At 57.1% G+C, this 22,307-nt stretch overlaps 1 protein-coding gene across 1 annotated transcript; it reads right to left on the reverse strand.

Moving 5' to 3' along the window:
- Positions 1-1,826: 1,826 nt before the first annotated feature.
- Positions 1,827-2,930, reverse strand: NKX2-4 (NK2 homeobox 4). The gene is given in 4 exon segments (XM_050315797.1): positions 1,827-1,967; positions 2,001-2,464; positions 2,566-2,771; positions 2,773-2,930. Coding segments are annotated over 4 exon segments (969 nt in total).
- Between the last annotated feature and the right edge of the window lie 19,377 nt (positions 2,931-22,307).

Raw genomic sequence — 22,307 nt, forward strand, 5'->3', positions numbered from 1 at the left:
CTCGCCCAGGGGCTTCGGTCCCTGGGCTGCATGGCCTGGGGTGTGATGCAGGGCCTGACCTTGGAGCATCCCCCCTCCTCAGGCTCTGCTTTGGCTGTCTCTGTACCCCAGCTGCTGGTGAGCTTGGGGGTCACCCTGGGACAGCATCCCCGTGGAGCTCCAGAAGCTGCTCTATCTAAAGATACAATTTTTATTTTTTTTTTCCCCAAGCTGGAACTGAGCCTGGCATGTCCCCTTGGATTTAACAGAGTTAGAGGGGGAAATAACTCACCCCTCTGGGCTCACACCCACCCCAGATGCTCCAGGCTGTCCCCCGTGGGAGCCAGTGGGGAGAAACACTGCCCTGTGGAAAGGGAGGGAGCCTCAGTGGTCCTCATGTGGCATCTGCCATGAGGGGAAGGGGTGTCCCTACTGTTCCCCACCCGGGAACCACTCCCGGATCCCCAATGGCCTTGGGAAGGGGTTCGGGAACCGGTCCGTGGTCTGGCAGAGGCTGAAATCCGTGTTTTCCAGCCCAGAATCGTTCCCTCACGGCACAGCCGGGAGCGGCGCGGGCCCGGCACTGCCCGGGGCTGGGGAACCCCTGCCCGGGCCGGGGTCCAGCGGGTCCCCGAGGATGGGGGAGCGGGGCAGGGGAGGGGGCTCAGAATTAAATCCTTGTCGTCTGAGAGGGAGGAAGGAAGGAAGAAGGGGCTTTTGGTGCTGTCCATCAGTCCATACACTGAGAACGAAGCAGCCGACTCGTGAGAACAAGGCTTCCGTTTATTGTTAAAAATAAAATAAAAATAAAATTAAAAATAAAAGAAAGAAAAAAACTGCCGGAAACTCCCGAGAAGTGTTTCCCGATGCGCGGGATTTCCCGGGAAGAGGCGCGGGGATAAACCCCGCTGGTGCCGTGGCGCATCCTCCGGCCCGGCGGCCCCGGCGCTGCGGGGCCCGATCCCCGCCCTCCATCCCGGCGGGAAGCGGGGTCCAGCCCCGGGAATCCCCGGGCTCTCCGTCATCTCCGCAGGTCTCTGAGCTTGCCGGGAGTGGAGCGAAGGGCCGGGGGTTGTGGTGGTTCCACGGGACGCGCGGCCCGTCCAAGCGCGGTCATTCATTTACTGAGCGATATTTAATAACAACAACGAGAACAACGTTTTTCCCCCTTAAATCTGAGCACCGGCGCTCCAGGGCTCTTCTGCCACGGCTCCCGCCGCCGCCGCCGCCTCTCGAGTCGCGACTCAATTTACCTCCGATCGGGACAAGAGTGGAATCGCACTTCGGGGCACCCCCGTGAAATTAATTCTGCCGAGATAAGTTGCACTTCAGAAGGTTTATTGTGGCGCTCAGCGGGGCTGTGACGGGACACGCCGGGGCTCCGGGTGCCCCGGGGCTGCCGCAGGAGAGCGGGGCCGTCCCGGGAGCGGAGCCCCGCGGTCCCCCGGCTCCCCCCGCCCCGTCGGGGGCTCTCCCGGGCGGGATGCGGCGGTACGGACGGGACACGGATCCACGAACACGCGTGCACACAGACCCTCCAGGCATACACGTGTACACACACCCCTCGCACACTCACACATTCACACACACACAGGCGGGCAGCGCCGCGCTCACGCCCGCAGCCCACGCGTGGACGCGCACTCGGCCCCGCCGCGGAGCTGCCGTCGGGGCCGTTTATCCAAAAAACCGGAGAGGCTTTAAAAAAAACAGAAGGAAGGACGAGAAGGGGCCGGAGGAAGGGGAGCGCGGGGGCCCACGGGCGTCCGTCGGGGTCCCCGCAGGCGCTGGGCCGGAGGGTCCGGTCTCGGAGGGCCGGGGGTCGCGGGGGGACACACGGGACACACCGATTACCACGTCCTGCCGTAGAGCAGGTTGGGGCTGACCATGCCGCCGTTGTAGTCGACGCCGGCCGAGTCCAGGGGGGCGAGGGCGGGCACGGGGCCGTGCAGCGCCGGCGGGCTGGGCGACAGCTCCTCCAGGTCGGCCGCCTGCCCCAGCGAGCCGGGGTGCGGGTGCGCGGCGGGGGCGGCGGCGGGGGGCGCGGGGGCGGCCTGCCCGGGGCCCGGGGTGCCGCTGCCCGGCGGCGGGCAGGGTTTGCCGTCCTTCACCAGCACCGGCACGGCCACGCGGCGCGGCGAGGGCTGCTGGCAGAGGCCGCCGCCGTCGGGGTGCAACTGCTGGGCGGCCGCCTTGTCCTTGGCCTGGCGCTTCATCTTGTAGCGGTGGTTCTGGAACCAGATCTTCACCTGGGTCGGGGTGAGGTGGATCAGGCTGGCCAGGTGCTCCCGCTCCGGTGCCGACAGGTACTTCTGCTGCTTGAAGCGCCGCTCCAGCTCGTAGACCTGCGCCTGGGAGAAGAGCACCCTCCTCTTCCTCCGCGGGGCCGCGTGGAGCGGCACGATGGCCTTGGCGCCCTCGGCGATGCCGCTCAGGCCGCCCATCCCGGCCACGTTCATCCCGGCCGACGGGCCCATGAACCTGGAGACTGAGCGGGAGAGGCTGCTCAGTGCCGGCAGCCGCCCGTCAGGGCCGCCGCTTCCCCCGCCCGCCCCCGCGCCCCCCGCACCGCCCCGCGCCCGCACTTACTGCTGGAGTAGCGGGGTCTCCGCCGGCCCCGTACCAGCCGCCGCCCTGCCGCCGCGCCGCCCTGCATGCCCTCGGGGTAGGCGGGCAGCTCGCCCACGTTGCCCAGCCCGCCGTTGCAGTAGCCCCCGACGGCGCCGTGCGGGAACTGCGAGACGCCGTGGGGCATGTGGTAGGCGGCCGCCCCCGCGGGGACGTGCTGCGGACGGCGGCGGCCGCGGGGGCACGGGCGCCTGGCGGTAGGGCCCGAGGGGCGCGCCCAGCCCGCCCGCCCCGTCCATGCCGCCGAACTTCTTGTAGCTCTCCTCCATCGGGCTCAGGATGTCGGTGACCGAGAAGGGCGTCGTGTGCTTGGGGCTCAGCGACATGGCGCGGCGGGGCGGGACGCGACGGGGCGGGCCTGGCCGGGCCGGGCGCTGCCGCCGGCACCGGCGAGCCGTCAGCGGCGGCCACCAGCCCCGGGCGCCGGTAGCTCGCCGGTTCTTTTAGCCCGGAGCCGGGTTTACGCCAGACGCGGGGGCGGAGCGGCGGCGGCGGCCCCGGCCCTCCCTGCCTCCCGCCGCCCCCGGCCCCGGCCCCCTCCTCCCGGCCATTGTCCTGCGCCCGCCCGACGGCTCTTAAGCCCGGCCGCCCCGGGGCAGCGCCGGAGCGGCTCCGAGCGGCCCCACCGCCCTCGCCCGTAAGTACCTGCCCGTTCCCCCGGCCCCTCGTCCCGACCCCGGCCCGCGGTGCGCGGCGACCCCCGGGCAAGCCGTCCCTGGGCAGCGCGACGACTGCGAACCCGGCCCCGACGGTGGGAGCCGGGACACCCTTTCCCCTCTTCCCGGGGGTGCGCGGCTCCCGCCCGGCCCCAGCCCCTCGGAAGCGCTGCCGCGGGGTGCGGAGCAGGCGGGGACCCCCCGCAGCCCCGGAGCCCCTTTAGGGCTGATGCTTCGTTTGTCGTTGTATTTTGGGGTTTTTCTCGGTCGTTGTTCGTTCGTTCGTTGGTTTTGCGACAACGAAACCCTCCCCCGGGTCAGCCTGAGCCCGCGGGCAGGGGCCGGGCCGGGTGCGGGACGCATCCCTCCCGCCCCGGGGGGCGGCTGCGGGGGCTCCCTCGGCGGGACCCCGCTCCCGTCGGGGGCAGCGGCTGCGGGGGCTCCTGCCCGTTCCTGCCGCTCCCGGCGGGCAGGGGAGGCTGAAGGGGGGGTCTCTGACGGGCTGAGAGGACGCGGCACAACCCTGCGGCCAAACCTGCTCGGCCCCCCGGGCCGGGCACTGCCGCGACGGGGCGGCCGGATCCCCACTCGTCCGTGCGCGGATAGATGAGCTGTGTGCGCGCACCCACCGCGCCCGGCCCGGGCAGGGGGACCGCGGGGCTGCGCTTGATCGGCAGGCAGATCAAACCTCGTGTCGTGAGAGCAGCAGCACCTGCTCCTCCCTCCCGGGCGGGCACCCGCTCCCGGGTTGATCCTGGGGTTTGCTCCCTCCGGCCATCTCCCTTGTCCCCAAGGTCCCCTCCGGACTGACCCTTCCCTTCCCCTCTCAAATCCGATCCTTTCCCTGATCCCTTTGGAGGCAAAGCACCTGCAGATCTTGGGAGATTATGAAAAATCAAAGACAGCAGATCAGAGCAAGGACAGTTCTGCTTCTTGAAGTTTGTTCTTCCCCCTCAGATCCCGATGAGGGGCAGGAGTTAAACAAGTCCCCATTCTCCATGTACTGATGTCTAAATCCGCTGCTCCCATCAGTTTTATTTAGCTGCAATTTTCCCACAGTTGGGGCAGAATTCCTGGCACCTGCATCCTTTTCCCCTGTGCCTGTTTTCCTGTTCCCTGCTTTAAGAAAAAAAAAAAAAAAATTGAAATTGTTACCCCTCGACATTGCTGTGGGAGCAGCACAGGGGCTGCTGCCCCCCCTGCCCCAGAGGTGACCCACTGATGGGACCCCTGCCCCTCAGGGCACTCCCGGGGAGGAGACACAGCTCTGGCTGCTGTCCCTGGGGTTGGGGACCACAGCAGAGCCCCCAGTGCCCACCAACCTGGGCACTTCTGTCAGCAGCTGCTCTCTGAGCTCAGCTTTTACTTCCCCAGAGTCTTCCTCAGAAGGCTGACAGTAGTACTCATATTTTTTTTCAATTTTTTCCTGGAGTTTTCCATCCCTTTTAGAGCAGGTCCCTTCCTTTCTGGGGCTCCCACTCCAGGAAGGAGCTGATGAAATCTCCACCCTCCCCGGACATAGCGGTGCCCTTTGTTGTCAGGGCGGGTGGCATCTCCCCCCAGATTGGGGAGCAGGCCTGAGCCCCCCTGGCCTGGCAGGAGGAGAGGGGGGACCCCACCCAGCCCTGCAAGGGAGAGAGCCCTGGGGTCAACCTGGCAAAGCAGGGGCCCTGAAGCACCCCCAGCCCTGTGCAGTGAGACCCCCGGGAGGTGGGTGGGTGGGTGGATGGATGGATGGATGGATGGATGGATGGATGGATGGATGAAGAAGCTGAAGAAGCAGAGTGTGGTGTCCCTGCTCCTCTCTCGGGGGTGGGGGAGAGGCTGCTCCTGGTGATGTAGGGATGATTCCCTGCAAGCCACTGGGGCAGGGAGGAACTTTGGGATCTCACCATGGCCTCCCTGCTGCTTTGGTGACAAACTAGACAGAAATAAGGTAAAAGGCTGAGTGGGATTGGCCCTGTTTACGTCAGACCGGCCCCCTAAACTGGGATTTTGGGATCTGCACAGGAGAGGTGGCTCGTGAGGGCACAGTGGGCACAGTGCCAGCACCTGCAGCCTCTGCTTTTGGAACTGGGGACCTTGTGCCCAGGGAGTGCAATACAATGAGCCTGCCCTGGGACAGCTGCCCAGGAAGGGGGGGAGCGAAGGGAAAAGGATCTTCACACGACAGCCAAACTCCTGTCAGTGGAGCTGGGATGAGGAGCAATGCAGCGACAGGACTGCAGCAGGTCCCTTGGGCACTGAGCCCCCAGGGCACCCCTCACCCCCATCCCGGGGGCAGAGGCCACTCATCCCCTCACAGGGCCCAAGGGGAAGCACAGCCCGGGGGGAGCCGGTGGAAATGCAGCCAACAAAATCCCTCACGGCTCTTTTGCGCTAGAAACACCCCAGAATTTTATACCACATCAGGAATGGGGTGTTCTGGATAAAAACTGCAGCAGTGCAGTGAAGGCTTTCACCACTTCCCAAACTTCCCTGGGAGGGAGCCTTCTGGCAGGGTCAGGACTGAACACTTGGTCTCCACTGAAGTGAAGGACTGAGCTGGTTTTTCCTTTTGCTGTTTGGCTGTGGCAGAGACCCAAGGAACTCCTTTGTTCCAGTTCAACTTCAGGGACTGCGTTTTCTGAGGGAGGGAAAGATGTTTCATTTCCTTAAGAGCGTGTGTAAAGAAAACCCCACCGATGAGCCAAATGTCCCACAGGAGAACCCCAACCTTAAAATCCTCCTCAGTTACAGAATGCACGTTCCTTTGACCTAATTGACCATTACCTGGAGGTGCCACACAAAACTGGACCATATCCTTCCCTATCCTGGGAGGATCAAACTGCGGATTCCAAGCTAAGTGGTTTAAAAGCAGATTTAAAAGAAAAAATAATAACAATAATAAAAAAAGGTAGGAAATGCAAGGAGACTGTCAGCAACAGGGAGGCAACCCCCAAGAAGCCACACCAGTTGGGTTTTAATTTTTGTGAGTGATTTTCCCTGATTACCCCCGTTGGGCAGAAGGCCGCCCGGATTCCAGGCTGCCGAGTGCAGATGTCATTTCCGAGCCTGGCTTGTCTCTCTGATAATAATGACATATTTGGGCTCATTTCCACACGCAACTTGTCCCTGCTATTTGAGCCCCGTGCCTGTGGCAGCGAAGGTATTGACCCTGGCGAGGCACAATTGACACGGAGATGGAGGCTGATTTTTGGTGGGGCGTTCTTCAGTGATCCAGTATAAATGCTAATTTTATTTCCGCGGCAGCTCCACCAAAAGCGATGGTTTCTCCTAAATAATCAGCGCCAGCCTCTCCTGGTGCTGCGATCGCCGCTCAGGGCAGTTTGCCTCGATTCAGCTCTCACCGATAATTTGCAGAGATTAAAAGGGTCTTGGAAACGGAGGCTTAAGGAATTGCTTTCTGAAGACGTTGCGAGATTGAAAAAGGAACCCGGGGTTTCCAGCCCACTCCAAAACCGTTTCCACGTAAACCCCGGAATTAGGAGTTTGGAGTGTCACTAAATGGGCTGCTCACAGGGAAGGGACGATGCTGCCGTGGCACGGGGACGGCTCCTGCCTCCTGCAGGGCTACCTCTCCCTTTCCAGGGAAATCAAGCACTTCCCAAGCAGCCGTGCACAGGTATTGTTGCTCCCGGGGTCGGTGCTTGCAGCAGGAATGCCCGGCAGGAATGCCCGGCAGGAATGCCCGGCGGTGCCACCACAGGGCATTGCCACATCAGGAGACCTTGTTGCAGGTTTGGAGGGGTCACTTACACGAAGGTCAGGTTTAGGGGGATGTTGTTCTCCCTGCACCCAACATCTGTCCAGCCCCAGGGTTCCCTCCCCCGTGCCCCTCTTTATGCCTCGACAGTTATTAGCAGGCAGGGTGCCCCCTTGTCCTGTGGGTTTCCTCACGCTACTTTTTGGGATAAAACCCTCACAATAAACATCCTGGTATATCTTGTTTGCCAAATGGCCTTTTATTCCTTGGGACTCTTTCCCTGAAGAGTCCTCTGGCCCTTTTGCCAGCACCCTCAGCAGGCAGGACGCAAGTGCTTTGTGTTAGGCTGAAATCACCCCTCAATCCCCTGATTATCCATCCCACCGCCTTGCAGAGCAAGGACGCGTTCCTCTGGCTGGCTGTGCCTGCCCCCTCCTCCTGGCAGCCTGGGGCAGTGCCTCCCCCAGCCCCGGCGTGGGTCTGGCTGTGCCTGGGAAGGGTCATCCCTCAAAGCTGGAGATCATGGATGCTCCGCCTGGGCTCGGGTGGCAGCTCCTGCAGCCGAGGGAGGACAAGCCAGCTTTGCTCCTGCCTGCAGAAGGGGATGGTTCCAGCTGCTGAGATCCCAGGTAAGTGTCTTGTGTCCTCAGATCCGGCTGGGAAAAGTTTCTGACAATGGAGAGGTGCGTGGATGGGAACGGGGCAGGCTGGTGTGGGCAGCACTGCCCCCACTGCTTCAGAGAAATGTCCCAGAGCTGCCTTTAGTTATTGATGGGACAGAAATCATTCCAGTGCTGCACGGGAGTCACTCCTAACCAACAGGGAGGCAGTTTCTGCAAGGGCATCGGGCACTTCAGGCTGGCACCTCGTGCTGCTGGACCATTCCAGTGTCCCCAGAGCATACGTGTGCTCGGCAGTCGGATCCCGACTACCCTTGGCCCTGCTGGTGCCCATCAGCAGCTCCAGCTGCCAAAGTACCCTGTGCCAGGCTGGGAAATGCCACACAGGTGCCCTTTAAATCTGATTTATGTGCCCAGGAGGCTGCAGTGAAACGTCTTGTGGCTCCTGGTTTGTGGGACAGCCTGGCATGGAGGTGATCTGAATCCTGGAGAAGCGAGTGCTGAATGGCCAGAGCTGGGAATAACAGGGCAGGGCAGGGCAGGGTGAGACTGAGTCAGCAGGAGTTGCTTAAACTGGATTTGTGAAGGATGTGACCCCAAGGAAGATGAGTTCTGCTCTGAAACAAGCACATGGTGGTGGGAGGGGTGTCCCAGGTTCCCTCCACAGAAACCCCTATTGCTGCAGCCACCCTCCCCTGGACCCAAAGCTGCTGCACAGGGAAATTCCCTTCGGGATGTGTGAGGCTGTAGCAGGATGAGTGCCCTGCTGATGCCTTCCCAGTTTTGGGAATAGGCTGCTGCATCCCGAGGAGTGGTGTTCCCAGGCTCCATGGTGTGTGGTACCCTCATGACTGTTGAACAAAACTGAGCCATTATTTTGGGGCTCTCACCTGCAGGAGTCAGCACTTTGGGGGGAAAAAAATCCTGGAAATGTCACATTTCTGGAGTGCTGAAATATGGCACGCTTGGAAAAACAGCAGAGCAGAGGGAAAGAGAAGTTTCGTACTTGAACAAAGCACCCAGGCAGATGTTTAAGAGGTGCTGGCCTCTTCCAGATGGTGTTAATAAAAGATTTCATCAGGTTAAAAAAGAGGAAACTTGAGTTAAGGACCTTCTCCTCTGTGCTGTGTGCTTTCTCCTCCTCAAGGCCGTCCTTTTTTCCACAGCCCGGGTCCCTGCTCCGGCTCATTGTTCCCTTCCCGTGCTGCTGTGCCGTGCAGGCTCTGACCCGGCGGTGTCACGGCTCCCCCGAGCTGTTTGTCACCATGGAGTCGTCTCTGCAGAGCGATGGTGGCATTTAAATCGCACAAACCACCCCCGGGAAGCGGCACTGCCGTCCCTGACTGGCAAAGCCGGGCGGGTGGCACCGGTGCCAGAGGTGCTCCCAGATGGACTCCTGGCAGAGGGGCTTTGTTTCTCTCTTTGCTCTTTCCCCCTGAAGATCTCCTGCAGGTGGATGGGGAAGGGAGTGGAGCTGAGGGAGCCGGGTGTGGGAAGAGACACGGACGCCTGTAAGTCCCCCCTCTTCTTTTCTTGCCCAGCTCCAGAGCCCTTGGGCTGTTCAGGAGGGAATTGTGCCTGAGCCCTGGGGTTATTTATTTTTAGGGTGGGAACGGTGCCTGGGCTGTTCCATCGTGCTGTGCAGGGTCATGAGGGCAGGGTGGAGGTGTCCCCCGTGCAGAGGTGCCCCAGGTAAGGGGGATACGCTCCCCAGTGCCCAGAGGCACCGGGCACACCTGCTCGGGGGCAAGGGTAGGGCTGAGAGTCTTCTCAGGGGTGTTTTGGGGGGTTTGCACTTGCCAAGAGGCAACCTTGATGAGTTTTGACTTATTTTTAAGCTCGTGTTTCACGTCTGATGCCGGGTTTGCCTCAGGTGTGACCCCGCTCTGTGTGCCTCGATCGGTGGGGAAGCTGGCAGCTCTCCATGCTGCTGAGCTCCATCTCTGGGATGGAAGTGCTGCCCGTGGGAGGAGTGTGGCAGCTTCAGCTCTGTGTGCCAGGGCGGGAGCTGTGGGAGAGGGGCTGGGACGTGGCTGGCGGCCACTGCTGGGGTCGTGCTCGTTCCTTGGACACCTCCAGGGACGGGGACTCCACCACCTCCCCAGCAAGCCCCTTCCAGCGCCTGATCACCCCTTCCACGGAGAAATTCCTCCTGCTGTCCCACCTGCCCCTCCCCTGGCGCAGGGAATGCCCCCCAGCCCCCGGGCAGGCTGGCCCAGCAGAGTGTGCTGGTGTGGAGGTCCTGCCGCCTGAATATTTATAGCACCTTTGCTGTGTTCATTCCAGCATTAAACTGCTAATTAATTATGACATTTGTGCTACTTCATTTTTCGCTGCGGATCTGCAGAACCTGGCAGGCAGTTAATTAGCTCTCTCTATGCAAAGGATACTAAGGAAAAATAATTGCTTGAGGAATCATCACGGCGTTCTTTCAGAAAGGTCTTACCTACGAGCTGGCTTAGAGCTTGCAGGATTTGCACTTTGAAAGATGCCTCTGTCAAAGGCCAATCCTTTGGAAGAGAGATTTGAAGGAAAAGGTTATCTCGGAGATGTGGCTCGGTGGGTGTTATTTAGTGCTTGTAAGTCCAAGGGAAATCAATTATCTAAACAACTCCCGTTCTGGAATGGATTTCTTTATTCTTCTCTAAATATGTACTCATCTTTGTGTGCCTATTGATGTGTGCAGCCAGCAAACCCGAGACCATGGCAGCAGCTCTGTCCTCCCTGGGCTTCTCTCAGCTCCTGCCTGGGGAGGGTGAGGGGCTTCCCCAGCCTTTTGTCTATTTAAACATACAATTTCTATTGAAAAAGGAGCTGTGGGGGGAATGGAAGCCCCCCAGTTTTACACACCCAGCCTCTCTTCCCAAATGTATGAGGATTTCAGGGACACACGAGCCTGTCAGACCCCTCGAGGGACTCGGTGGCATCACTGAAAGTGCTCTTGGGGTGGTGCTTGTGGTGCCTCCTGCCTGTGGGGTTGCTTGGTCCTCAGTTCTTGCTGCTTTTGGGGGGCATTTGCACCCAAAAAAAACCCCTCAGAGGGTTTGGCAGCACATCCATCTGGAGCAGGACCCTGGGGCAGCTGCTTCTCTGTTTTCCCACCTTTGCTGCTGTTTTGAACAAGATGATCTTTCAGGTCCCTTCAGACCCAAATCATCCCATTATTCTGTCACGGATTTTCCATCCCCACTGTCACTCCAGGCATCGCTCTTCCCATTTTCTGGCTTCTCTAACAAGAACAGGTCTGTGACCAGCGCGGGCTCCTCGGGATAAGGAGCAGGTTTTTATTTTGGGACGACAAAGGCAACGAGGAAAACAGAATAATGAAAATGGTATTTGTGCCTACAGGGATAAACAGGCATTTTCTTAACCAGATTGGAACCTCCAGCAGGTCGCTTGCCCTCCGCTCCCCCTGTGAGAAACTTGTTTTATTAGCAGATAGTTCCATGTTGAGGTTGCCACAGGAGCATTACAGTAATGGAGTTGACATCTATATAATGGAGTTGACATTTTATTCAAAAGGGAAAAGAAAAAGCCTTAACAAACAGGGTTCCCCTCCCTCCCCCTTCCTTTAGTTCTGTATTTTGCTGTCATTGATCGCATCGAGCCACAAACTTTGAACAGCCGCCCGTGCTGGCAATTTAATAAAATTTCATACAACAGTAGGTGCTTCAGGGATGGTGGTGGGATAATCAGCCTGCTGCAAACTTGAACTTTGCTGAGAAATCAAGGCAATAGCTTTGTTCAGCAGCAAATCACAATAATTTGAATTGGTTCTCGTGGTGACTGTTACACACTGCATTCCAGTCCGTGTTCAATGCTCTCAGCAAGGACTGGGGGACGGGGCTTCCCTTCTGAACCAGCACTGGCTGGGGCTGCTGCTGCAAGTTCTGTGTTGGGTTGGCACTGAAGTGGGCTGAGTAGGAAAGGAAATCTTTCCCGTGCCAGATTCATTAGAGCAGGTTTAGGGCAGGAGGGACAAACAACCCATCTGGGCTTGCGAGGATGAAAGGAGGTGCCAGAGCAAGATGCCAACTGGACTGTGGAAAAAAAAGATGAGGAATGGAAGCACCAAAGCATCCTCAGTCTATAAAGCATCTCTAGCCACTCCTCAGTGTGGAAAATGAGCCATTTGGGGGTTGCAGCTCTGATTTGGGTGACCAGGGCATGGAAATGACCTGCAGTTCTCCTTTCTGTTTGCACTGTCCTGCTTGGCAGTTCTTCTGGGCACAGCAAAAGCATCACTTAGGAGAAACACGAGCTCTCCCCCAAAATGCTTTTGGAAAGTAATATCTTTTTAATTAACTAAAATTAAAAGTCCCTTGATGGATCTGCTCTTCCCTCTGGTCTGTAATTTAAGTTTTTCCTTCTGATAACTCGGTTGCTGCAGCCCATTGACATTTGTGTTTCTGATGTAATAATCAAATGCTAAAACACAGAGATTACATTTGGATCAACACATTTGGTTCTTAAACCCTGAAAGTAATTATCTTTTCTCATCTACAATGAATGGAAATATTATTCTATTAACCATGAAGCAGCTCTATTGCCTGAACACAGGCCGGTGGCACCACTGGTGATCCCACCTGCTACCTCCACAGACTTTAACCTCACAGGCTTTTCCCACAGCTGGAAACTTTCTGGGGGGCTGTGGGAGATCCTGGCTGGGGAACTGCTGGCCTGGATGGACATCTGCTTAAAATCATGGTGAAATTCCTTTGGTGTCACCTGGGAAAGGGCCTGCAAGGAAACCATTGTGCTGGAGCCTGTCCTGGCGGGCACCGTCCGGCTCTCAGGGCTCCTGGTTCTCCACCTGCACCCCTGGGGAGCAGGGACGTGGCCGAGGCCCCCCGAGCGTCCTTCGGAACACGCTGGAAGTGAGGAAATTGTGTGAGTTGACAGAGAAGTCAATAAGGGCGCGTGTCTGAAGTGGAACTTCAGCTCACGGCTGAAAACACTTTGAAAAGCGCTGGCCACAATTAAGCACTTAATCAGGAGAGAGCTGCAATTTTCCGAGGCTCCGAGGACAGAAATCACACAAAGTACAGATGCAGAGATATGAAGGAAAATGTCTCTTTGGCAATTAAGATCCATACTGCTCGGAGGCTGGAAATGGTATCGCTGAGTGACTTTTTGTTGCGCAGTCGATGCGCTGAATTATCAGAAACGTAAACCATTGTGCCTAAAATGCCACTCGAGGAGTAAAACCACTCCTCCCGAGCAATTGTCACTCTGTGAGCCAGCTCCTGCTTTCCCTTCTTTAAAACAGCAGTGTAAATTGCCCCTTTCTCCTCCACCAGGAAATAGGGTGCTGGCTGAAGGAGCCCTGCGAGCGTTCCAAGGGAAAGAGGCTTTCCAGGCAGGTTTCTGTCTGCACACAGACACAACACCTGCCCTGGAGGAGAGATGCAAAGGCCCTGAGGAAGGGGCTGGTCCCACAGGACCAACTGGGGTGCCTGTTCTGTTCCTTCTGGCATTCTGGGGCTGGTTCCTCCTCTGTGCTTCACCCAGCAGGTGGATGTGGGTCGGCGTTCTCCCCACTCCGTTTTTTTCCCTCCCAGGGGAGCTGTTGCTGTGATGGAATTGCCACAACCCCAGCCCTGTGTGTGAGCCTCTCTGCTCCCAGCACGTTCCCAGCAGATCTGTGGGAAGTGCTTGGTGCTGTGCCTGCTGCTCTCCCCACTCACTGCACACTCGGTTGCAGACGCTGTTGTCGAGGTTTCTCGTCGATATTTTAGCTCTTGTTACAACTGTGACTCGTCAGAACTCCTTGTTACTCCTCCAAGTGCCAGCAAACGTGAAGCCAATCTCCACCAGCGTGGCTTATCCTCCTCAGAGTGCCCGATCCAGTGCCTCCTGAAGTCAGAGTGAGTCTCTGCACCGTTTGCAGTGGATGTCAAGCCAAGCTCTTGTTCGGGCTGAGATGGCAGGCGCTGGCTCTGAATGGGCTTGGAGTGCTGCACACGGAGCACGATGGGATCCTTGTTCATCTCGAGCCCCCCCGAGAGCTCTGTTGACAGTGATGGTGAAGTCATCCCAAACAAATTCAGACGAAACCCTTGTACCACAGCACATCATATTTTGGGTTTGGAGTGGCATAGACAAGCCCTGGATTGCTGTGACTGCAATTGTCTCTGAGAGCTGGGAGGTTTTGTGCAGGCAGTTTAGGAGGTGGAGAAGGCTGGAGTGGTGTGCGTTGTTTCTCAAAGACTGACAACATGGAAAAACGTCGTAGCAAACCAGGTAGGTGAAATATTTTTAGTTCCTCCACTCTGGTGTTCGTTCCCAGAGGTCCATAAAGCAGCACTGACACAGCCAGGGGAGCAGCTAAGGGTGGCTTTTATCCTCTGCTGAGTAACACGCTGCAGCCAGATGGAATGGAATAAATCTCTTCTTACACACAGCCAAGCCAAAACAAATATTATGCAATGATTAAGTGGCAACCCAAACAGAAGCAGGCGTCCTGTGGGCTGGAACAGGAAATCTTGGGTTGCAAAACTCAAGATATGTGAATTTAATTTGATTATGTATTTGATGGCTATCTGGAGTGGCCCATGAATAATTGATGAAGACTAGAAAAGCTGCTGTTTGCCTTTAAAACCAAGCTGAAGAAAGTCAGAACTGAGTGTTTAAGAGCGTAATTACTGTTTGCATGGGTCACATGAGAGGTCCCCGCTGTCCCTGGTGGTGTCCAGCAGCAGGAGCTGATGGAAGGGCAAGTGTGGAATTCTCCCTGTGTGGCTGCATTGGTGATTCAGCATCAACTGAGTGAGGAGGAGGAACAGCAAAGTTCTTCAGCTCCTCTGGGGCTGAGCAGGAGTGGGAACCTCCTGAAACTCAGGCAGGTGCTGTTTTCTACCTTTACCTGGTGCAGAGTGAGCAGAGTCTGACACTGGGACTAAACTTCAGGTTGGAAAAGACCCCCGAGACCACCAAGTACAACTCCTTGGGTTCTTGTTTGGATACTTCCACAATGGCATAATAGCCACATGGAAAGTCTGCACTAATTTAGGCTGTTTTTATGAGAGTGGTTAAAAAAAAAAAAATATTATATGTTAGGCCAGATGGCTTAAAGCAGGCCACTGAGTTGATTTATTCCTTTACAGATGCTGGGGTATCCAGGAAAAACCCAAAAAACCAAAAAACAAAACCCAAAACATTTTCGAAGTTTTCCAAAAGCAAAAGGGTTCTTTAAAGAGGTTAACTGGTGTCTCTGGGCTTTGGTGGGGTTGGGACAAACTGGAGGTGGGCCCTTACACACCAGTGTAGAAGCAGCTGGATGGTCACAGGCACTTTCCCAGAGCTGATGTGACACTGCCATGATACTTTCCTTCATCAAGTCCCTTCTGAAAATTTGTGCTTGCACTGAAGACACCACTACCATGATGTTGTGACCATGTGGACCAGCTGGCAGTCACTGATTTGGTACCAGTGTGGTCCCCAGTGAGTTTGGACAGCCCAAATTTTGACCAGGTTTCTGTCAGACAGGAGCACACAGCACTGGGGCTGCTGTTTAATAACCAGGTTTTTATTATTTACAGGTTGCAAACCCAGAAGATCTTGGTTCAAGATGAAGGGGCAAGAAGAAAAAATTACCCTGAATGTCCTGGACAGAAATAAGGCAAAATCACTTTCCATACTACCATTTCTCTGTCTTTTCAGGTCCCTTCTGTGATCCATCTGTCTTCACTGATTTACTTTCCCCAGGACTTCAGATCAGAAGGGGGGTTGCAGCTGCTGTGCTTGGGCAGTGCCCGGCACAGGATGCACCAGGAGGGGATTGGGTACAGAATGGGTGGTCATTCCTCCTTCCCTCCTCACCCCCAGCAGCTCGGTTTGCTCCTTGTTGGCTCTGGGTTGAGTTTTATTTTGTGCCTCATTCACAAACACTTCCCTTAAGAGAACCAAAATGCAAAAGGCTGGGGATGTTTCCATTACCATTTCCCCCGTAATGTGGAGTTTTAAGTGGCCTCTCTGGAGAGGGACCAATCCAGTCTCTGTCTGAGAGCCTCAGCAAACAGCTGCCACCCAAAGTCACCACTGATGACAGCACTGAATCCTCCTTTGTCGTGAGTTTTCACCCAGCCGTTCCCTAATTCTGAGAGGGGCCATCAAAGGCAGGTTCTGTGTTTATCCCTCACTTACAAAGCACCCTGTAAACCACGTGTGAGTTTTTATTTTGCCCTTTAAAGCCTTTGCCTCTGGAAATCAGTGGCAAGGATGGCACTAGCTGGAACTCATGCTGGCTGCAATGCTGCTGTGGCAGTAGATTGATGAGGTGCCTGGCACTGCCAGCACCCCTGCCCTGCCTTTCCCAAGGTGTAAATCCTTGGGTGTCGCACCTACGAGCACAGGCAGGTCTGGGTGTCAGTGCTCAGGGTGGGGCCAACGATCCCTTAGGGTGGGGTGGATGGCAGTGGATGCACCCACCATCCCCTCAGCTGTCTGGGGGGCTGAGGAGGCAGTTTGGTGGGAGATGCTGGAGGGGTGGGTGCCTGGCAGGTGACAGGGTATGCTGTGCAAGAGGAGAGGGCTGGGCTGGTGTCCCCCCACTCTGGGCTCATCTCTGAACTCCCCAGCGAGTCCCTTCCCTTCCTCACCTGCCAGTGTGGTGGTCACGGGGCTGACCAGCAGCACTGCCTCTCTCCAGCTGGGAGGAAGGCAGTGTGGGAATTCCAACCCCCCTTGGATACCCGTGGTGTTTGCTGAGCTCTGCAGACACCTCGAAGAGGGTGATACCTCGTTTCACCCCCGGGGCAGAGCGAGGCCAGGTTAGAAGCCACTTGTTTAGGATAAAAGGAGTCTACTGGGATCATCCCATAGGCCTGGCTCAGTTCTTGGGGCCACTGTGGGATTTTGAGAAGATGCCTGGGGAAGGAACCTCAAGGGTTGCTTCTCTGAAAGCTCGTGTTTCAGGCTGATTCCTGCCGCGTTCTCTGAATTAATCGTGTTCCTGCTCCTCTGTAGGCTGTGGGAGGAGAGCTGCAGCACAGACTGGACCTCCTGAACCACTGGAGCCATCCATGGAAGTGTAAAGGGGAGGAGGAGGAATAAGCAAACCCATCAGCCACGCATGACATGAGCTGCTTCGTGCCCCAGGGAGCCCCTGCCCCATCACCACCCTCTGCCTGGAGGGGGCTGCACCAAACGGGGCTGGGAACTTGCTTTGCCCCCTGAGATGTGGTGCCAAGCCCTCCCCTGTGATGTGGCAGAGGACAGGGACTGGACTGATACGAGAATATGAAGGATTTAAGGCCATTTTTATAAAAAAATTGTTGAGGCTGAATCACGTGGTCTGATCTTGGGTAAAGAATCATGTGTGGTTTTAGCTTTTTTAGGAGTCCGTGACTTTCAAGCTTTTATGGGACAATTTTAACTGAACAGGAGGGAAATAATGTCTGAGTAAGAAAACAGCTGGGAAGACTCACGACTGGGGAAGACTTCCAGGGATTTATTTTTAGAATCCTGAACAACTGGAGATGAATTCTTTTCCTTCAGACACCTCTTTCCTGCAGGACATTTGTGACACATCCCGCTGGCTGGGGGTTGGGGGGAGAACTGCTCCATCCCTGCACATCAGAAGGCACAATCACTTTTTAAAAATTTTTTTAATTTCTTTTTTTATTTATTCCTGAAATAGTTGAAATAGCTGAGCCTGTTCAGCCAGACCCAGGCTAAGGCAGCAACAGCGTGATTTGACACAATTTATTCTGAGCAGCTCTGCTTGCAGCTTTTATCTCACGGATAACTTTCTCCCTGAAACGGTGCTAAATCCCACGGAAAGCAGCAGATCCCTGTGCAGGATCAAGGGACTCTGTTTGTTTAAGGGGATCTGTAACAATTCAAGGCAGGTTTGTCTGAGCTCTTTGGTTTTTACAGCAGACCTTGGATGTTTTCTGTTGCAAGCGTGGACGTGATTCCTGGAGGGTAAATCCCAAATATGTAAGTGGAACGAGGGACCATCACACGCACCCCACTCCAACTGCTCAAACCTTTGTATGAACCAATAAAATATGTTAAGACAGAGTTTCATTTCTGTGGCTGGTGGGACTTGTGGAGCCCGTGGGAGGAAAGGATGTTGCACATAAACTGTAACCCACTCTGAAGGCTTAAATCCTTTTTTTGTGGGGGTCTTTTTTTTTTTTTTTTTTTTTCCCCAACTAAATGCTTGTTCTCTACACCTGGAACATCCCAGGTGCTGTGAGCCTGCTGGTCATTCCAGTAGTGGGGAGGGGCAGGGGTGGGGGTAACCAGTGCCAGCCATGGGAGCGAGGGATTGCTGCCTGTGGGGGAGCTGAAGATGGGGGTCTCTCCTGTGAACCCCCCTGGGCCAGCTGGGGGGAGCCCGAATGAGGAATCCTTTGTGCCACTGGATGGTCTTTGAGGTCCCTTCCAACCCAAACCATTCCGTGACTCTCCACAGAAGTGCCATTAATTAATAGTACTGTGCAAAAGTGCAGTAAATTCACCATCACTGCATGGTGGATGAAAGTCTTGTTGATTACTGGATTAAGCACAAAATTTAGTGGGGCATCACCTGTGGAGAGATAAGCACAAAGCCCGTGAGGAAAACCAAATCTTTCTGGGGCTGGCTGGAAATGGTTTCTTTTATTATTATTTTTTCCTGGGGAAGAACTGGGGATCCCTGTTCTGGGGTCCAAAAGGGAATTTGGAAGGTGCTCGTCGTGCCGCAGGTAGGGAATGGCCGTTCTCCAGCTGTGTCCTACGGGCTGCTCTGACACAAAATGTGAGTACTGACATTCTTTTAAAGCTTGTTTTGGGTAACAATCATTGAGTGGGGAAAAGTTCAGCTGAGCATCCCTGTGGCTCTGGTGTGGGGGGGGACCTGCCAAAGGCACAACAAGGGCAGCCAGAGGTGACCTTTGGCCTTTCCCAGAGCATTTTGGAGCTGGAGCGTTCCAAGAAAAGGGCTGTGCTGAGGCACCTACCTGTCGCGCTCAGGTGTCTAGTTCCCTCTGACCACGAGGGCTCTCGGTGTCCCGCCCGTGCCGGCAGCAGCGGGGAGGCAGCTGTCGCTGTCCCCAGCTGCCAGCACTGGCTTTGTGAGGGGGTGAGAGGAGATGGAGAACTGGGAGAAAGCGGTGAATGCGCTGCCTCATCACCTCCAGCTCTCTGAAATTCAGTGCCATCCTCTGGCCGGTTTGTTTGTTCTTCTGTCGTGGCTGCTCCTCGTAACGGTGTGGAAGAGGTGACTGCTCATGCCCAGACCCTGCCAGGGACAGGAGGTGCGCTGCTTGCCCACCAGATGCGTTCCGAGGGGCTGGGGGGCTGCTGGGGGCAGGAGGGGTGGCGGTGCCACCAGCGTGGGCAGCAGGAGTCCCTGCTGCGCGGTGCCGTGCCCCACCTAAGGCTTGGGGGAGCAGATAACTCCGCGCCGGGAGCTCTGGGCTGTGTTTCGAAGCGGCGTCTCGGGCCCCGTCGGTGCGGGGCTAAAGACGCTCCTCTCGCAGCGGGGCGAGGCGGGGGGCTGTCCACTGCCCCCCGGGGGGCTCCCCACCCACCCTCCCGTCCGTGTCACCGCGCGGGGGGAGGGTCCCTTCCCCGCGGGGGAGCCGGGGGATGGGGGGGTGGTTGCCGAGGGGCGGCCCCGACGGCGCGTCCCTTATCCAGCAGCGCCGCCGCGCGGCCATCTCGGCGGGAGGGGAGGGATGTCGGGGAGCGCTGCCCGCCGCCCACCGCCTCGGCTCCCCCGGGGTCCCCCCCTCGCCGGTCCCCGGGGGGCGCGGAGGGGGAGCGGAGCCTCCGGCCCGTCCTCCGCCGGGCTGCGCGGGGCTCTGCTGCCTCCCTGCGGCCTCGCCGCGGGCAGGGGGGCACGGCAAACCCGTCCCTCGGCCGCAGAGCAATGAAAAATAAACCACAGTCCTCCCTTTAAGGCGAGAAACCCCTCGAGTGGTGCCTTTCCGGAGAGGTTGGCGGGGGGATGATGTTTGCGGGGGTTACGCGGGGGAGCAACGCGCTCCCGCGGCCACGCGTGCGAATATCCCGAAACGTGGCCCAGGGTCGTGTCTCGCCGCTCCAGCCCCGTCGCGGGGGCGGTCCCCCCGTCCTCTCCCCCCCCCCGGCTCCTTAATAAACACCGCCGAGAATTGCCCTCATACTCGGTAAATATTGGCTTAGCTTCCCATTGACCGGCTCCTTGAACAGCCCCGAAAAATCCACACCGGTCCGCGCCTAAGCCCAACAGTCAATAGGTGACGAGAGGAAGTTATTGCCGGGCTTAAGGGGCTTCCCGCCCATCGCCGGGGTATCGGGGCGCCCCGGAGCTCCGGCCCTGCACAGGGCGGTGGGAGGAGAACACCGGGAGAACTGGGGGGGAAGAGGAAAGGCAGCGGGGCCTGAAGCCCGGGCTGAGCTTCTCCCCGGCCGCCTGTGCCCCAAATCGAGATTCCCTCCCGACGGACGGCCCCGGAGGAGGAGAAGTGCCCTCCGGGGGTCGAGGGGTTCGCAGGGGGTGTCGGGGGGGGCGATGGACGGACCCCCCCGGGTGAAGCCTCATCCCTGCGCTGCGGGCCCGCTCCGCCACCGGCTCAGCTCCGGGGCACCGCCAGGACCCCGCGCAGCGCTGCGGACCCCCCTCTGCCCGGGACGCGGGAAACGCCGAGGGTGGCGGAGTTGGGGGGAGGTCCTCCCCCCTTTTTTCACTTTTTGCCCCCTGTTTTCCCTTTTGCCCCGTTATCTTTCCTTTCCTTTTCTTTATATTTTTTTAATTTTATATTTTCTTTTTTCTTCCTTCGTTTTTTCCCTTTTTGAACGTTTTCTTATTTTTCCTTTTCCTTTCCATTTTCTTTTTTTCTCTTCGTTTTTTCCTTCTTCTCTCTTTCGTTATTCCTTTTTTCCCCCTCTTTTTCTTTTTTCCCCCACTCCTTCTTTTTCTCTTGTCTTTTCTTTTTCCTCTTCTCTTTGCTTTTTCCTCTTTCCACTTTTCCTTTTCCTTTTTTCCCCTCGTTTTTCTTTTTTATTTTATTTTCCCCTCCATTTTTTGTTTCCCCTCTACTTTCTTTTTTTTTTTTTCATGTCAGGTAATTTTTTCCTTTTTTTTTTTTTTTTTTCCCTTTTATTCCCCTCCTTTTTCTTTTTTTAATTTCACCCTGCCTCTCTCTTCCTCCCTCCCTGCCTGGGCCGGCCCGCCTTGCACAACCAGGAGCTCGGACAAGAAAGGGCCGTTTCTCCGGGGGGCAGCGGGACGTGCCAGCCGGTACGGCCGGGCCGCGCAGGGAGGCGGCAGCTGCAGCCCGGCCCTCCCTCAATGCCGCCTTGTTCTGCCCCGGCCTCCGCGCAGCAGCGCGGCCGCGCAGCGCAGCTCCGCGGGCTCCTGCGGGGGGATGCGCCCGCGATTTGTGCGGGGGGGAGCGGTGAGGGAAGGCTAATTTCCTGTGAAATGAGAGAGAAACTTGTCAGCGGCGACCGGGAGAAGAGGAGAGTCTCTGTTGGCCTTCAAAGAGAGGAGAGAGGGAGGGAAGAGAGCGGATTCTTTCTCCTTGCGCCCCCCCTTTCTTTTTTTTTTTTTTTTTTTTCCAGAATAGATATAGCACGAATTTTTAATTCGCCTCCCTTTCACAGACAACAATGCTGGGTTTGAAAGCTGGGCACAATTTGGGTTTTGTGAGGGGTCCCCGGCCCAGCTGGCCATATGGGATACAACATGTAGAACATGCCGAACAATGAGCGCGAGTGACAGCCCGAACAAAACGCGGAGGACACTGCTCCCTGACTCCGCGCTCCGCATCAATGCCGTGCCCCCAAAACAGGCGTGGGGGGAAGGCGAAGCGAGGGAAGGCACAGGGAGGGCGTCCCCCCCCTCCCGTACTGTCTCTGCGGTTTTTCCCCGGCTCCTTTGGCTCCTTTGGCTCCGGCTCGTTAATATGCACGCCTCTAACATGCTCACCTCCCTGCCTCCCCCATTGTGCTGCTCTCTGAAGTCTACTGTATATTGTGCAAAGATAGACTGGCCCGGCAGCATGGGAGATATAAGGCCACGGAGGTTAGGGCCACACAACTGGTTTGATAGACTCGGTAGAGCCCGAGGGGAAAGGGAAGGGGAAAAAAAAAAAAAAAAAAAAAAAAAAGGAAAAATATTAAAAATTAAAAATTTAAGGAAGAAGAAATATGTGGCAATTTTCCTTCTCTCCACTCCTGTGCTAGCGCACTGGGCTTGGAGAAGGGAAAACCGGCACTTGTCCGGGTGTTCCCCTCGGGTCCGGGACCCCGGCGGAGCCTCCCCCGGGCTGGGGAGCAGGTGCCCCGGGGAAGGGCCGCGGCTGCTCCGCCGGTGCGCGGAGCCTCGGTGGGCTGGCGATGGTAGGTGGGAGAAGGAGGAACGAGAAAAGAAGGGGTGCGAAAAAAAAATAAGTGAGGAAAAGGACAAAACCCCGAGCGCAGCGCGGAGGCTGCAGCGGGGGATCCGCGGCAGGTGGAGGCTGCGCCGGGGCGGAGAAGGCACGGCGGGACCGGGGTGTTGCAGGGCCGGGTTGTTGCGGGACCGGGAGTGCTGCGAGGCCGGGATGCTGCGGGTCGGGATTCGGCAGGACCGGGATGCTGCGGGGCCGGTGCCGATCGCCGCCTTGGCGTTGAACTCCCCGCGGGACGGGGCGGGCGCTGCCCCGGCCCCAGGACTCGGGACGAAAGCTTGTTTGGTTTTGTTTTCGCTTTTTAAAAGCGTCTTTACCAGCCTAAAAGCTGTGGGGGAAGCCAATGCTCTGC

This window comes from Myiozetetes cayanensis, unplaced genomic scaffold (genome assembly GCF_022539395.1).
Source record: "Myiozetetes cayanensis isolate MyiCay16 unplaced genomic scaffold, myiCay2020 scf2-11, whole genome shotgun sequence".
Taxonomy (NCBI): domain Eukaryota; kingdom Metazoa; phylum Chordata; class Aves; order Passeriformes; family Tyrannidae; genus Myiozetetes; species Myiozetetes cayanensis.